This window comes from Misgurnus anguillicaudatus, chromosome 13 (genome assembly GCF_027580225.2).
Source record: "Misgurnus anguillicaudatus chromosome 13, ASM2758022v2, whole genome shotgun sequence".
Lineage (NCBI taxonomy): Eukaryota > Metazoa > Chordata > Actinopteri > Cypriniformes > Cobitidae > Misgurnus > Misgurnus anguillicaudatus.
In genome coordinates, this window is record NC_073349.2 from 19199940 (window position 1) to 19213342 (window position 13403).

Below are 13403 nucleotides of genomic sequence, written 5' to 3' on the forward strand. Positions count from 1 at the left end.
ATAGACTTATTGATTGTGTATGGTTAGCAGACATTGAGAGTAAACGAATTAACGTTAAAAGGCAGCAACATAACCTTTGCTGTTGTTGTGTGCAGTTTGTGCTTGGCGGGCAAGTGAACCCATGTTCTGGCAGACATTAAAGGCCAGGCTGCACAGATCATGTGTCTGTGTCATCAGTACATGGGGGGAATTGGGAGGGGGATGAAACGGCTTCTCTGGTTCAGTTGCATTAAAATGGGCATCTAAAACACATGTGCACACTGGTCATAGACCTCTGGGAATAACAATTACGGTTATCTGGTTTTGTTCCCGAATTATGGATGGACCACAGAAGGACTTCCGCCGACGAACACGCTGTGACAGTGCAGGTGAGTTCAAAGAGAAAACAACTGTAAAGATTTAAGAGTACAGATTTGTGGAAAACTGGACGGTCCGAATATAACTGTGACTTACAAATCAATCATGTTGATGTAAAAGTAATAATTTAAATACATCTAATGTTGGCGCAACAAAATACTTTTAACTCTACTGCGACTTTCTTAGAAGCAAATTATACAGGACAATCTACAGACAAATGTGATCATTTGTTTATGTCTTTTCTATGTAGCAAGAGCAACACATGTGGTCATAGTGTGGTGTGTGACATCAAGGAAGTTGTCCGAATTGGGGGTGGGTGGGGGTGTCAAATATCGGTGTTAAGGAAATGACAAAAGTTCTGAATAAGTGCACGCAATAACTGCGCCTGAAGTTTAAGAAAACTGGAATTACGAATGCAAATGTTTTTGAAATATTAAGTTATTTTTACCCCTGTTCACTAAAAAGTATTTGTAATGTGTAATATTATCCTTAAATAATCTCATCCTACTTTCTACTTCCCTTCTGCAGTTGCCACATCTCCTTTCTCGTCTGCTCCTCAAAAACGTCACATTTTAGCTACTTTTATCTAGATTTACGAGAAGCTTTACCCACACTGTTATCTAGTTTCACAAGACTAGCCTACATCATTTCCACAGTAAGATTATTGACCTGTAGGTTTTTTTCCCCAACCACACAGGCTCAGCCCCAGTACACATTTTGCATATTACATATCTAATTTCAAACCATACTTAGATTTTATGACCCATTCCTAATGTTGACATTGTGTGCGACTGTATGTGTTTTTTTGCATGTTGGAGAGCATTGGTGGCCATGGTATGGGCCACATCTGGGGAACAACCGTGCATGCATGCATGCATGGCGCCCAGCATGTTTGCGTCCGGTTCATGTGCTGCTCCAGATAATGATATTACTGCATTGTTTTTGTTTTTTTGAGAATTATGTGCCTACTTCTCTCTTTAGCACCTATAGTATATAGCTCTATTATATAGTGCTCAGAACAAGCTGTTCAGCAAAATAGGATGTTGCATTAATAGGGTATATTGGTGACACCTTTTTACCAGGAAAGCAGAGACCGGGCATGATACTTGTGGGTAAATGTCTGCACTTTGCCTATCTTGTTATTTACCACATCCTGAAAAGGCTGTGAACACAACAGTTTAGCAGCTTTATTTTTTATCTTGATATATACATGGATGCAAAAATGTTACCACTTTTATTATTATGATAACAATGTTAAAAGCTGTATAGCATACTGTAATTTTTAGAGAGGCACTGATATATCAGTCCATAATCGGTATCAGCGGATAAAAGCATTGTTCAAAAACAACCGGTGATCAGAGCATATATCCTGGAATCAAAAGGATCAGACAAATGCATCAGAACTCATGCTTTGTGATTATTTTGAACTGAGTCACAATCACAACACAATTGCTATTTTTACACACTACACTTCTAGGAGATCATATTTATAATAATAATTTAAAACCTTTAAAACTATTGGCCTCTATTGGTACTGGTACAGTCAGGACTGGAAATGGCAGATATTTAATGGGGGGACTCTAGTTTGGGGGGGGGGGATTTAGATGACTTCTTAGATGGGTTTAAAATGACTAACATTACAATTTCTTATGTTTACCCTAATTTAGCGTCCAATAAGCTACGGCACGAAAAATGCAGTTGCGTTGCTTCCCCTCGTTCATTCCAACGCGCTTTCGAATTGGAATTCTGAAAAGTAGATTTTTTTTCAACTGGACGGATACATCAGTCATACAGTGCCACTATTATTGTGAAGTGTTATGTGACAAGCTTGATGATGCATTATAAAATAATAGTTGTAATTTTTAAATGCCATTCAGTTCCAAAAATTACTCAACGGACTCCGTTCCCCCGCATTCCCCCGAAATTACTCAACGGACTCCGTTCCCCCGCATTCCCCCATTTCCAGGCCTGGGTACAGGTGTGTTATTAAGTTATTAAATTTCTGTATCAGCACAGCTATCTGACTTTTTTCCCTACCCCATCATGCAAGTTTTTTCTTCTCCCAGGTCTGCGTGCACACAAGAGACATCGTCAATCTGGAATCTGTTGTCGTTAAAGTTTCAGGCCCCTCATAAAATTCGCCCTCATTTGAACCCCTAAGTAATTTTGTTGGCTGGAATAACATTAAATTTTTTTACTATTCAGTTCCTAATTGAAAATCCCACAACATCGTTTTATAAAATATATGCTGTCTTAATTACAGAAATACGTAAATAATTGTCTAATGATATGTGTACTTGTGCAGTTATTTAGCTAACACAAGCTAACAACTTAGCTGACTAGCTTGTTACACTGGCCTGCTAACATAAATACTAGTGTAACCCAACAAGTTACTCTACAGCTAATAAAATTAAATCCTTACCGCAAGTATGTGCAGTATCGGCCAATAGTTGTCTGTTTATTAAATCTGTATCGGCCACAAAAAGTCATATTGGTGCATCCCTACAAAATACCCTAACTTGATGGGCATTTGACATAATGAAAGACTACCAGAAGGGGGACTGAAGTTCTGTTTCAAATGACATACTGTACACTATGCACTATGTACTCTTGTACAGGGTAATTTTTAAGGATAGCATCATCTAAAATGGAACCCTTCTCCTGCATTTGAAATCGCATACTATGACAGTACTGAATTAGAGTACCTTTTATATATTTGGCCATACTACTCACTGCCTAGTATGGAAGTAGGCAATTTCGGATGCAACGTTAAAGGAATATTCCATTTTCTTAAAAGAAAAATCCAGATAATTTACTCACCACCATGTCATCCAAAATGTTGATGTCTTTCTTTGTTCAGTCGAGAAGAAATTATGTTTTTTGAGGAAAACATTGCAGGATTTTTCTCATTTTGATGGGCTTTGGTGGAGCCCAACATTTGGTACTTGACTCGGCACTTAACAGTTTTTTTCAACAGAGTATCAAGGACTATAAACGGTCCCAAGCGAGGCGTGGGGGTCTTGTCTAGCGGAATGATTGTCGTTTTTGACAAGAAAAATAAAAATATGCACTTTTAAACCACAACTTGTCGTCTAGATCCGGTCGTGATGCGCCAGCGTGACCCCACGCAATACGACATGACGTCAAAAGGTCACAGAGGACGAACGCGAAACTCCGCCCCAGTGTTTACAAGTGTGTTGAAAGAGGACCGTTCCGACGTTGTTGTATGTCAACTGATACTAATTCATGTCTTTGTGTCAGTTCATTGTTTACAATGGTCCGCAAATTTGCGTTTTATATATGTAACACGTGACCTCCCTACGTCACTACGCAAAAGAGCATCTTTTTTATTTTTCTTGTCAAAAATGACAATCGTTTTGCTAGATAAGACCCTTATGCCTCGTTTGGGATTGTTTATAGTCCTTTGAAACTCCGTTGAAAAAAACTGTTAAGTGTTGAGTTAAGCATTAAATGTTGGGCTCTGTTGGAGTCCATTAAGATGAGAAAAATCCTGCAATGTTTTCCTCAAAAAACATAATTTCTTCTCGACTGAACAAAGAAAGACATCAACATTTTGGATGACATGGTGGTGAGTAAATTATTTGGATTTTTCTTTTAAGAAAATGGAATATTCCTTTAAAGGTGTAGCGGAAAAAAAAAAACACTCTACCTGCTCCCGAGAGGGAACACCTATTAAAGGTGTGCACGAGAGCCTAGTTCTTCTCGTCCACGTTCTGTTTACAAGTTGCTGTCGGCATGGCTCATACATTGAGATGTGTACCGTGTCTGCATGGTTCGTGACTTGTGCCAGGGCTAGCATCGCTAATCATAGCTTACATCAACATTTACTAGCGGTGATTTTATGGATTTCTCCAAATAGCATGCTAACCTTTACCTGTCGTGTAGAAACTTCACGACCTGTGCTTATAGCGCACGCCAGCGTGTGAAATATTTTCCCAAAAACACTCTGGTTTTGTTTCTTTCTTCTGATGCCTTTCTCTTCTTGTCATACAATTCGTAAACACTTTTTCTCTTGCGACCCTCAGACATTTAAAAAAAAACCGGTGAGAATGCGAGCTTCAATGAATGGCTAAAACCGTAGCTCAACACACATATACACCTGAAAGTGCGCATGTGCAGAAAGCGACACGATGATGGCCTTACGTAAACATATCACCAGAATGATTGACTACTAGGATGATCGATAGTCTTGATGATCCACCCAGAAAAATACCTTTAAAAATACTTCTGCTATACCTTTAATGTTTTATACCACCCGGAAATATACGCGTTTTCCCAGACGTCAAAAGCATAACACACAATGTGAATCATTGGCTGCTTTTAAAATAGCGCCTTATACGCTCATTTTTATGAGGACTTTAAATTACTAAGGAACATCTTTACATTCATATCTCAACATACAATCTTGATTAATAATATACAACGACTCAGATTTTATAGAGGGTTCATATCAATGTTCAATGTCATACTGGTGAAAAGAACTGTGTCTGTTCTTTAATGACACTCGTCTCCACCACACAAACTGTGTCTTGCCTCCCACCCAACTCTCTCTCAGAGACAACAGTAGGTCCTAAACACACTTTCGGCAAGAAAGAGCCTATGGATATGTCCTCTGAGCAGGAGCAGCTCACCCAGACACCCCTGCCAAAGATATGGGTGCCATGGATGAAGACATCCCCAGGCCAAAGAAGAGGCTGTGAGTGAAGGGAAACCTTAAATCACCTGGCTTTTCCTCTTCTTGCCTTGTCTTTTTTGCTAGACCGCTTTGAATTTTTCCTCCTCTGCAAATGTTTGTGAATCAAAAGTGTGTAAATGTCTTGTTGATGATCAACCTGGCTTTGTGAACTTTGGCCTTGTTTACATCTTAATAATGTCAGATCTGGAAGATTGGCCTAGCTGCAATTTGTGTTCTTAGGACAACTGTGCCTACAGCTGTGGGAATGAAAAGGACAATGAAATGCTTTGCTTTTAAAATCATGTGATATCTTGGTTGCTGTGAGATTTTCTTTCAGTAGTTTTCATGGCCCTGGTCTCTCACTGCTATCTGAATCAATCCTCTTTCCAAAGGAAAATAATATAGATTACAGTCTTTTGTATGTAGAATGTAAGATCTGTCAATGTTGCTGTCTGTGTTTTTTATCGTTTTTGCTCTTTTTAAACATGTTATCTTTTCTTCTAGATAAAGGTTTAATATGCTGAGCTGTCTGATCATAATAAATTTACATTGACATCTAAATAATACACATCTCTAACCCTTAAAATGATCATATCGTACTTAAAATTGACTTTCAGTGTCATCATTTGGTCCCCAGCTTCACGACCTCAGTTTACAAACTGTCCTACGATAATTGTGATGGTTGGACTGCCAGCAAGGGGAAAAACGTATATCTCCAAAAAGTTAACCCGTTACTTCAACTGGATTGGCGTACCAACTCAAGGTAAGTGTATTCACTGTAATTATATGCATGCTGAATCTGATCATACGCGGGTAATCAGAAGCTCAAGAATTTTTTTATTTTATTTTATATACTAGCACTGACTGTATGTATGGTGACACAGAATAATAATTTAATGTATGTTTAAAAATGTTTGTCTAACAAATTTATTTTGTTTTATCCCTAGTCTTTAATGTGGGTCAGTATCGAAGAGAGGCAGTGCAGACATACAAGAACTATGAATTTTTCCGTCCGGACAATGAAGAGGCCATGAAAATCCGAAGGTAAGACTTAAAGTTTGCTGCTGTAACATGCTCTGCATTTAGAAGTTATTAAAGGGAATAGTTCACCCAAAAATGAAAATAATATCATTAATGACTAACCTTCATGTCGTTCCTAACTCGTAAGACCTCCGTTCATCTTCGGAACACAGTTTAAGATATATTTAGTCAGAGAGCTATCTGACCCTCCATTAAAAAACTATGTACGGTATACTGTCCATGTCCAGAAAGGTAATAAAAACATCATCAAAGTAGTCCATGTGACATCAGTGGGTCAGTTAGAATGTGTTGAAGCATCGAAAATACATTTTGGTCCAAATGACGACTTTATTTAGCATTGTCTTCTTTTCCGCGTCTGTTGTGAAGCGCATGCACGAGACTAAAGTCACGTACTGCAGTGACGCGGCTGACCTGTTATCTGGTGCGCCCAAGCTGTTTTTTTTGTGCACCCGGACTTCGTTTACAGTGTGATAGAGACAAACGCTGTAAGTTTGAAAAAAAAAACTTTGCAAACATGTCTGAGGATAGCACGTCATCCGCGTCACTGCAGTCATGTGACTTTGGTCTCGTGCATGCGCTTCACAATAGACGCGGAAGAGAAGACAATGCTGAATAAAGTCTACATTTTTGTTATTTTTGGACCAAATATATTTAACTGACCCACTGATGTCACATGGACTACTTTGATGATGTTTTTATTACCTTTCTGGACATGGACAGTATACCGTACATAGATTTTCAATGATGGGACAACAAGCTCTCGGACTAAATATAAAATATCTTAAACTGTGTTAAAAAGATGAACGGAGGTCTTACGAGTTTGAAACGACATGAGGGTGAGTAATTATTAACATTATTTTCATTTTTGGGTGAACTATTCCTTTAAGTGATAGTGTCCTTTATCACTAACAATACATAAAATAGTACATTTGTAATTTATGCATTTCTGTGTTTGTTTATGCATTCAGGGCTTGTGCCTCAAATGCCCTCAAGGACGTTGCCAATTACTTCACTAAAGAGCAGGGACAAGTAGCAGTAAGTGAATTTGGATTATTATCTAAACATGTTAATCCGGGACTGTCTGTAGTGTTGTTCATGAGATATCCTATCATTAGGGGGGAAATCAATCTGTGACAAATATTCTTCACAGGTTTTTGATGCCACCAACACCACAAGAGAGAGAAGAGGGATCATCATCAGTTTTGCCAAGGAGAGGGGCTACAAGGCAGGTGCAGAGTTTTTTTTAAATTATCCCCTTTGATATGTGCATAAAAATCTGGATTGCATCTTTGTCACATCACATCCACAAAGCCACATAATATTGACAGATTAAACATTTCATATGCACAATTGGCATCTAACTAAGTGCAGAATATGAAGAAAGGGGAAACAAACTGTTTATATTGAACCATCTGTTTATATTTTCCTGAACCCCTGATGTTTTCTGTGTTAGATGAGGCAAAATACACGAGTTATGGATGTGACATAACGTTGGACAAACGTTTTTGGGAGACAACATAGTTTCTGTGAATTAAAATGCACAAACCAGAAGCAATAATACACCACAAATGGAGAAGGGATGACTCTTCAAAGAACAAATAATATTTATATACATTTTTGTGTGTGCAGTTTTGGGGAAGGAACAACGTTATGGACGTGACATTTCTCTGTTATGCACGTGACAATTCAGAAATGTGCACACTCTTAACTATCTAAAATAATTTAAAAACTTTATCAGAGACTTTGCATGGATATTTATACAACCAAATATTGACATTTAAGAAATCACGGGGCCACAGGTAGGGCTAATTTGTTTTTACATATTTATAACACTACAACCCTACTCTAAACCTAAAAAATCATGACAAACTATATATCACTGGAAAGCTCTCAGAATGTAGTTTTCATATTTCAAAACCCTTTTGCAGTAATAATAATGCAGTGACAGTAATTTAATCATTTGTGACAAGAGTATGCTGCAAACCGTTGACACCTAGTGGCCGTTGTTGGTAAAACCATTAAAAGTGTGACACAAACCTCATTTTTTGTGATTTTAACTTGAAATTTTGATCAGAACTGCTTGAGACTTATGGCTGCACTTAATGTTTGCATTATTACTTTTGGGAAACATTTACATTTTTATAATTTCATTTATAAAATTAATATGTTATGAAATTATTTTTATTTATTAGAATAAATGTAAACTGCTATAAAAATGTATTTATTTAATATTTTTACCTCCTGGCACTTCTGTGAAAACCCCCAAAGTGTCTTCTTTGAAACAAGACACTTTAAAAAAAAGGGTATTTGTGCCACCTAAGGGGTTAACTATGGAAAATAATTAAAAAATTCTTTAAAAACTTTATCAGAGACTTTGCATGTATATTTAAACAACCAAATATTGACATTTAAGAAATCAGTGTGGTTAAAAACCTTAGGTAAAACTTTACTTTTTATGCAAATTTTGACATTTGCATAGAATTGCCCATCATCAAAATAGCACATTTAATTGTTTTTCATTAACTAGGTTTAACAAATGTTTTCTCCAGGTGTTTTTCATTGAATCCATTTGTGATGACCCAGAAATCATCGAGGCAAATATAATGGTAAGATTAAAACAACTGTCCAGTCTAGATTTTTTTTTATCTTTTTGGGAACAACATTAGATACTGTATTAAATTTTGATGCCCTTTTGATGTTTGTTTTTTACAGCAAGTAAAGTTAAACAGTCCAGATTACGAAGATTACGACAAAGAGGAAGCGCTGGTGGACTTTCTGAAGCGTATTGACTGTTACAGAATCTCTTATGTGCCCATGGACGAGGAGAAAGACAAGTATACAAGTCTTAACTTAAAATGAACTGCTGTTATAAACTGTTTTACATACAACAAACATTTTTTTTAAGTTATGTTCATTTACCTTCTATGCATGCTCAACTCTTTCTTTGTGGTCTGTTTCATAGACACCTTTCTTTCATAAAGATCTTTAATGTGGGCTCACGGTATCTTGTGAACCGGGTGCAGGACCACATACAGAGTCGAATTGTGTATTACCTCATGAACATCCACGTCACTCCTCGATCCATCTATCTGAGCCGTCACGGAGAGAGTGAGCTCAACCTGCTCGGAAGAATTGGTGGAGACTCAGGCTTATCCTCAGCGGGCCAGAAGGTGTTTTAAACATACTAAACAATTCACATACAGTGCTGTTTTTGTTATCTTAAATTAAAAAATGCAGTGTCGTTCAAATCTTCTTCTTCGATTTGGATGAGCAGATATTAAACTTATCGAGTCCTTTTTATCGTTTAGTACGCTAGTGCCCTGTCAGAGTTCATCAGGGGTCAAGCCATCAAGGATCTGAAGGTGTGGACCAGTCACATGAAAAGAACCATACAGACAGCGGAGACACTGGGTGTCCCTTATGAACAGTGGAAGGCATTGAATGAAATAGATGCAGTAAGTGTTTCATCTATTATTGTTTTATAAAATAAAATGAAAGCGTATCAGAGGTAAATTGTTATTTTTGCTCATTTAAGGGTGTATGTGAGGAGTTGACCTATGAAGAGATTCAGTTGAATTTTCCAGAGGAGTTTGCACTTCGAGACCAGGATAAATACCGTTATCGATATCCAAAGGGCGAAGTGAGTCCACATCAGCATTCACACTGTAAAAACGATTTCAATATATATATATATATAACGTACAGTGCTTGGGTCACACATACTAATATGACTACATAAAAACCTAGCCTGAATGTGATCAGTGTTGCTTATTTAATAAAGATTTGCAAGATCCCAGCATGCACTGCAGGATTAAGAAAGTTGTTTATTGCATTTATTGTTATAGTGTTATAGTGGATATTTTTCAGATGGCATAAAGGATACAGTAGAGAGATATGTAAACTAATTAGTTTTATTAAAGAATTACATCAGACAGCAACTAATACAATACTGGCTCAGCCTGGTGATCATCAAAAAGATGTACCAGCTGAACTAAAACTTCAAACTCCCAATTCCTATTCTTCTAGTTTCATTGCAAGCTTGCAACACACACATTTCATGTTTTTTAAAACACCTTTTAATACCTAGACTTAATGTTTCTCATAGCACCAACTACTAATTCTGTGTCTGTCACATTTGCTATTTTGAGCTGACCAATTGTCTGGTTTTTGGTTTCAACCTTTTAGTTTCCACCAATCAGCAATTAGGTATGCTTTGTTTGCTACAGAGCAAGTTATTTTTGTTTTAATGCAACTGCACTTTTCTTGGAAACTTAATGATGCACTTGCAATAAATTTAGTTCAAAAGGACAATGCACACAGTGTTCTTTTGATGAACTGCAACTTTACAGCAAAACAGTTCAGGTGACAGAAGACACATTAATATTCAACTTTAAGATATGCATTACAATGCGTTGAAACACACAGTTAAGAAACCATATGATAATAAAACAAATACTGTATATGAATGCAATTTGAATCTCCCAAATTCTCTCACAATAGGATTATTGCTTTGCCTTTTACATGGCTTATGCCTTTGTTGATTGTCATCTCTATTATTTATTTAGCTAAAAGCTATCATTTTATATGATTTATAAGTTTGGTTGATTACCACTATTTTGACTATATGAAACTCTTTCGCTTATTCATATCATGACTTAAAGTCTGAAAATGTATTCTGCAGTCATATGAAGACCTGGTGCACCGTCTGGAGCCAGTCATAATGGAGCTTGAGAGACAGGAGAACGTTCTGGTCATCTGCCACCAGGCAGTCATGCGATGTCTACTGGCCTACTTTCTAGATAAAAGTGCAGGTCAAAAACAAAAGCAGCCAGACACCGCTTTAAACTCACTGACTACACACGCAGTCACGGTTTTAGCATGATTTTGACAGTTATGTGTTATTTTTCTCTACACAGATGATCTTCCATATCTGAAATGTCCACTGCACACTGTTCTCAAACTCACTCCATTAGCGTATGGTGAGGCTCTACAGCTACACTGCAAAAAATTTTTTTTTTGCATTAAATGGTTTTATACTGTACATATTTTTGTGTTTTTATGTCCTTGCAGGATGCAAAGTGGAGTCGTTCTTTTTGAAAATCAGAGCAGTAAACACGCACAGAGATAAACCACCTGTAAGTCTGAGACATCCAGCAACTTTTTTTTCTTTTAAAGGACAAGTTCGATATTTTACACTTAAAGCCCTGTTTTCAGATTGTTTATGATGATATAGAACGGTTTTGACTGAAATTTCGACATATGCGGCTGCCCCGAGAATTTTTGGGTGTTTGTTCTATCACCTCCCACCTCTACAATGAGTGTATAGGTGCACTGGAGCAATCCTTCCTAAAAGGCATTAAACTTTCGTTTACAAAGACGTGAAACTCACCGAGTGGTCAGGGGTGTTCACTGATATGCTCACACAAAAATCGCTGCAAAAGATGTTTTCCAACAGGTGTTTTAGCATTCGTTGTTAACTTGTGGACCTATTTTTCCAAACGCCTCACACCTGTATATTCTTCCGTTGAGAGCTTGAATAATAGACACTCCAGCCAGCCCAGTTGGTGGCGATAATCCACCTTTGCCAATTGCAAGAATACAAACAAAGTTCCCGGCGCGGAGTAATACCGTACCTCACCGCACATCTAATACAAGTCAATGGAGTTGGACAAAAACTACGATAAAACCTGTTGGAATGCGTATTTTGCAGCGATTTTTGTGTGAGCATATCAGTGAACACCCCTGACCACTCGGTGAGTTTCACGTCTTTGTAAACGAAAGTTTAATGCATTTCAGGAAGGATTGTTCCCCATTGTAGAGATGGGAGGTGATACAAGAAACACCCGAAAATTCTCGGGGCAGGCGCATATGACAAAATTTCAGTCAAGACCGTTCTATTTCATCATAAACAATCTGAAAACAGGGATTTAAGTGTAAAATACCTAACTTGTCCTTTAATACTAATGGATGTTTAAATGGGATTTACTCTTTACATTGTCGGATGTGAATGTTACAAGAAACCCTGAAGATGCACTCAGGACTGTCCCTGAACATCTGTAACCTGAATGGAAGAACGTATACAGTGAAGCCATTCAATGCAGAAACATTTTTTGGCCAAATGAAACAAAATATATCAGATTAAGTGTTATTACATTAGTACAGTAGGAAAAAGGAACCATTTTAAAAGACTTAAGAATGTTCATCTATCCGAATTCCTCAAGATGTATAAACATAGTGGGGTCCAAAAGGTTTTTCCCTTCAATTAAACACTAACATTAACACTTTCAAGTGCAAGCCGATATGATATAATGCCTATTTAGCACCTCATCAGGTTTTGCTCCAACTTCATTGGAGCATTTTGAAAACACTAATATTTTAAAGAATTTCTATTAAATTTGAAAGTGCAAAAAGATAACTTTTAGACCCCACTTAAGTTATTTTTGGTTGTTTGCTGCTAAACCTTTTAAAATCTGTTGATGTGTTAAAGGGGACATATCATGACAATCTGACTTTTTCCATGTTTAAGTGCTATAATTGGGTCCCCAGTGCTTCTATCAACCTAGAAAATGTGAATAAGATCAACCCAGTAACTTAGTTTGGGTAAACCATACTTGGCAAGCATGTGAAAAAATAAGTAATTGAAATTTGGCTCCCCTTGTGATGTCAGAAGAGGATAACACCGCCCCTTAAACTGCACTGTCCAACCACAACACTGCCATTTAGTGCAGAGATCAGCTCATTTGCATTTAAGGGGACACACCCAAAATGGCACATTTTTGCTCACACCTACAAAGTGGCAATTTTAACATGCTATAATAAATTATCTAAATTATATTTTGAGCTAGGCCTTCATATACGTACTCTGAGGACACCAAAGATTTATTTGACAACCTAAAAAAGTCTTGTGAAATGTCCCCTTTTAATTGAAATGAATATTGCACTGAAAAGTAAGAATTTTATCAATATTTGCTCAAGAAAATTTTATATTGTGTAAAAATTTAAATTTTGACTTAGAGGGACAATTTGATGATCTCGTCAGAATGGTATTAAGGAGCTGATTCAGTTAGTGACTAGTACCATGGACAGCAACCAAACTAATAAATACGTATTAGAGACACAGTCCTAAAAATAACCTCAATGCTTCATCTCAAGGAATTTGTCTTTATAATTTATATTTGCTAAAATGTGTAAATAAACATGTTTTCAAACATCCCAAATATGTCATATTTATTTCGTTGTAGGCACTTTTAAGCAGAGATTTAAGTCCACGTATCTTATTCATCTTATAGATGCCCAAACAAACGACAAA

The 13403-nt window shown here is 37.0% G+C and overlaps 1 protein-coding gene across 3 annotated transcripts; it reads left to right on the forward strand.

Moving 5' to 3' along the window:
* The first annotated feature begins 209 nt into the window (after positions 1 to 209).
* pfkfb1 (6-phosphofructo-2-kinase/fructose-2,6-biphosphatase 1) lies at positions 210 to 13315 on the forward strand. Of its 3 annotated transcripts, none has more exons than XM_055187714.2 (14): positions 210 to 368; positions 5691 to 5816; positions 6001 to 6097; positions 7063 to 7129; positions 7245 to 7319; positions 8644 to 8700; positions 8807 to 8928; positions 9057 to 9264; positions 9403 to 9549; positions 9630 to 9734; positions 10776 to 10905; positions 11011 to 11073; positions 11165 to 11229; positions 12095 to 13315. In XM_055187714.2, the coding sequence occupies exons 1-14, from the start codon at positions 317 to 319 to the stop codon at positions 12152 to 12154; spliced, it is 1374 nt and encodes a 457-aa protein (XP_055043689.1). In that variant the 5' UTR covers positions 210 to 316; the 3' UTR covers positions 12155 to 13315. The 3 variants fall into 3 exon arrangements, with proteins under 3 accessions (XP_055043689.1, XP_073731401.1, XP_055043690.1); XM_073875300.1 differs by lacking the exon at positions 210 to 368 and adding an exon at positions 4861 to 5074; XM_055187715.2 differs by lacking the exons at positions 210 to 368; positions 5691 to 5816 and having other exon boundaries at positions 6025 to 6097; positions 7245 to 7323.
* The last annotated feature ends 88 nt before the right edge of the window (positions 13316 to 13403 follow it).

Bases quoted from the DNA above. Each gene is read 5' to 3' on its own strand.
- pfkfb1 (XM_073875300.1), top strand. From the start codon at position 4,876: ATGACACTCGTCTCCACCACACAAACTGTGTCTTGCCTCCCACCCAAC. The intron at 7,320-8,643 runs GCAGGTGCAGAG...TGTTTTCTCCAG, and splicing joins CCAAGGAGAGGGGCTACAAG to GTGTTTTTCATTGAATCCAT. The intron at 9,735-10,775 runs GTGAGTCCACAT...TGTATTCTGCAG, and splicing joins ATCGATATCCAAAGGGCGAA to TCATATGAAGACCTGGTGCA.